Consider the following 3543-nt stretch of genomic DNA (forward strand, 5'->3'; position numbering starts at 1 on the left):
CGGCCACCAGGCGCTCGCCATCGTGCCCCACCTCCAGGCCTGGCTCCAGAGTGGGGCCCCGGTGACCCGCGTCCGGGCGAGGGAAAACGCAGTCCAAAGTTCGTATTCGTCATAGGGGTCTTCGGGCTGCACTTTGTCTGGTTCCTCACCTAGGACCTGTCTGCCTTGGGTGACCCTACCAGGGGCATAAAGCCCCAGACAGCATAGCTCCTAGGATCATTGGGACACTCAAACCCCTCCACCACGATAAGGTGGCAGCCCAAGGAGAGGGATGTTGATGATGAGACTCTAAAATATTGTTGGTAATTTATAAATCACTGAATGATTTAGCACCACTAAACATTGAAGATCTGCTGAGCAGAGTAGAAAACTGCTGGACTGAGAGCTGATGATGTGGGACAGCAGTTTCTCCAAATACTTACAATCAGAATTATTATCACCTCACTGATGAAATCACAAAATCTTCCATTTCCGTGGAAATGACCAAAATGGAAACTGTTCATGCTTCCAAAAGAACAAAGTCAAATTCTTCCCCAACTTTCAGTAGATTTGTTGATGTGCTGAAAACCTGACTGAAACAATCTCCTGGTTTCTTTATATTCAAGACAAATCTGACCAATTATTGAACTTTACAGCCAAACCAGTAATCAGTCGTATATAGATTCTAACCCTATATACGCATCTCTGGTTAGCTGGGCCAGTGGCACCTGAACACCTGGACTTCTCTGACACATGAGAGGAATCAAATTCATTACTCCAAAAAAAAAAAATAGATAAATTAGTCTGGACATCAGAAAGGGAGAAGGTATTCATCAGGAGGGTTCATTGGGTTCAGGGTTTCTGTCCAAGAAAAACATCCATTACTGAATTGATGGCAAATCAATGGATGACTGAAGTTTGGCCATGAACCTTTGAAACATAGTGATTCTCTGGCAGTCTGTTCTTTGGTCTGATGAGAGTGAACCTGAACTCTTTGGGTGCAGAGCAGTGACGTGCGGTCAGGTATTATTAATATTAATAATAAAATAATACTGAGTGCAAAGTAGAATTCAAGGCTCGCAAAAGAAAAACAATCAGAGCTTAAATTAGAATACAAAGAAACCAGGCAGGAACAATTATGTTTCACAAGACACCCAAAACAAAAAGGCAAACTGCTCAGATCAAATCACAGCTGCCATTCATTGACAGCAGAGCAGGGATTTAATTAGAGGCTCTTCTGTGATTGGATGAGCTGGGGATGAATCGTCCAACCACGATACAGAGGATGTCCAATGAGGGGAGTCAGTGGAGGCCAACTAAAAATGCCTCCAGCTATAATACTAGTGAAGACCTAGAGGTCAAAATATTGACCATTACATATCAGAAGACTAATAGTTTCACTTGTCTTGTTACAATTCAGCACATTAAGACAATTTACTGGTCAAACTTTGGAAGCAATAGCAGGATGAAGTGCTTATGGTCATTTCTATGAAAATATGAAGAGATTTGTGTCATTTCATCAGGGGTGCTAATGCTAACAATTATGACCTTAACTGCATCACCTACCTGAGGATCATACTCTAATCATAATCTGGTTTTGTTCTGCAGGAGGTGAAGATGGAGGAAACAGGAAAGCTGGTGACCAAGATGGATCTGTTGGAATAATAGTTGTTTTGATCTCAGTTGTTCTTGCTGCTGCTGTTCTTGGTGTTTTACTTCTAATCTGTAGAAAAAAACAAGCTTGCTTTAGGAAGGAAACATCAGATCCTCCAGTTCATCTGTAGATCTATGTACAATTGATCAAACTTCTATAATCAATCATGACCAGATTATTATGAAAATAGCCTTACCTGTAAAGCAATTATGGTCTATAAAGCTTAAATCTTAAATTTTCATTGCATTTCCTTTTTATATAATTTAAATCTCAAATAATCAATTTTCAAAATCAAAATATTTCATCAGGGTGTGCTACATGAAGTTGATCTCATTTTAACATATCAGGTATTTATCTTCTATTTATAATTTACAATCTGTTCCCAATGATCTGCCCTGTCCTGTCTGAGGACAGTTTGGCCATGAACCTTTGAAACATGTTCTGGTTTATGTTTATTTTTATCAGTTTTTATTTGCTTTGTATGCTGTTTTTTAAACATTATATTGATATAGGACTTTTGTGTGTGTTATGTTTTAATGTGAATTTTTGTTTTAACTTATTTAACTGCAGAGCAGCTCAGTCCTGTTCCAGTTAATTTTTTATAAAAGAAATCACACTGGGTTGGGATTTTAGCCTTAAAGTGTTTTAAACGTCTGTATTTTCTCTGAGTGGAAGTGATCAGGTCACTCAGGACACGTGTTGGTACCTGGTGGACTGAGTCTAAAATACTGAGTCGGATATGAAGAACAATCGGATCAATACCTAATGAAGTATTTTGTTCCTTTTTGGTCTTTTCTGTTTTAGATTTGTGTTAATTCAAACCAAAGCAGTGTTTTTACATCAGTTTTTTCTGAACTCATGTTTTTACACACAGTGCTTAGAATGTTTACTGTTCTCCATCAGTTTGTGCCTTTATTGTTTCATTTCCAATTAACTTATACATCTTTGAACATCATTGTAAATATTATAAACATGGTTAATAATCCAGTAAAGGCTGTTTACCTTCACTTACTCTGCTTCCTGCATGACTCGCATTTAACCAAATGTTTTAATCTTCTCTGAGTGGATCTGCTGTAAAGTCAGCTCATAAAATAACTCACAAAACTCCCAGGTTGTTTCAGGTGAATCTTCAGAAAAAACTGACTTAGACTATCGGTTTCTAAACAGAAAAACTGATTATCTGTTTGTGAACTGATTCTAAATCAGTTCATAAGATGTTTCACTGTTTCAGTATTATTGTTGCTTCTGAATACAGACTGTTGGCACTCGGGTCTGAAGGAAATGTTGGCCTGAAGGTCTTTTCTGCTTGTTTACTAGGAACCAATTAGCTGTTGCTATGACAACAGCTAATTGGTTCCTGGGCTGCACATCATAAAAACAAAGTAACTGATTTCTCCAGACTGACTGATCTGCTGTTAATCATGAATTTTTTATTGTTTGTGTTGCTGATCTTTTGAGAGGAAAGTTAATGTTTTCTACTGAATCACCTCAATCTTTTTCTTACCCAGTCAATTTTATGATTTCTTGAATTTGTATCTTGTATAATGTTCTAAATCTGATGCCTTATTCTAGAGTTTGGCTGTTCCTGTGTTTGCTTGATTTGAATCTTCTGATTAAAGTTTTATATATAAATAAACAGCAGTTTGTTAATTACTGAAATGGTGTGATCACATCCCTGTTTCATTAGGGTGAGTGAATTAGCTCCATGTAGCTCAGCTCCTGCATTTCTTGCATATGTAAAAGGATTCATAGTTTTACTTCAGTAAATGGTAGATTTGGAGTAATGTAGACCATTAGTATTGGTTAATAACAAAAGAACATTTGTAAAATTTTGCATTTCTGTGACAAGTTGTTTCATTCTCAAATATCTGAATGAATTGGTTTAGAGACTGGAATCAGAGACGGGGTTC

General features: G+C 37.5%; 1 protein-coding gene across 1 annotated transcript in view; it reads left to right on the forward strand.

The window, feature by feature from the left end:
- The window catches only part of LOC103460289 (coxsackievirus and adenovirus receptor-like), a 15355-nt gene extending 12138 nt beyond the window's left edge, over positions 1-3217 (forward strand). Inside the window, exon 4 of the mRNA XM_008402395.2 lies at positions 1588-3217. Within this exon, the coding sequence (XP_008400617.1) occupies positions 1588-1763 (176 nt within the window). The 3' untranslated portion in view covers positions 1764-3217. The remainder of the gene's footprint in view (positions 1-1587) is intronic.
- The last annotated feature ends 326 nt before the right edge of the window (positions 3218-3543 follow it).

This window comes from Poecilia reticulata, unplaced genomic scaffold (genome assembly GCF_000633615.1).
Source record: "Poecilia reticulata strain Guanapo unplaced genomic scaffold, Guppy_female_1.0+MT scaffold_224, whole genome shotgun sequence".
NCBI lineage: Eukaryota > Metazoa > Chordata > Actinopteri > Cyprinodontiformes > Poeciliidae > Poecilia > Poecilia reticulata.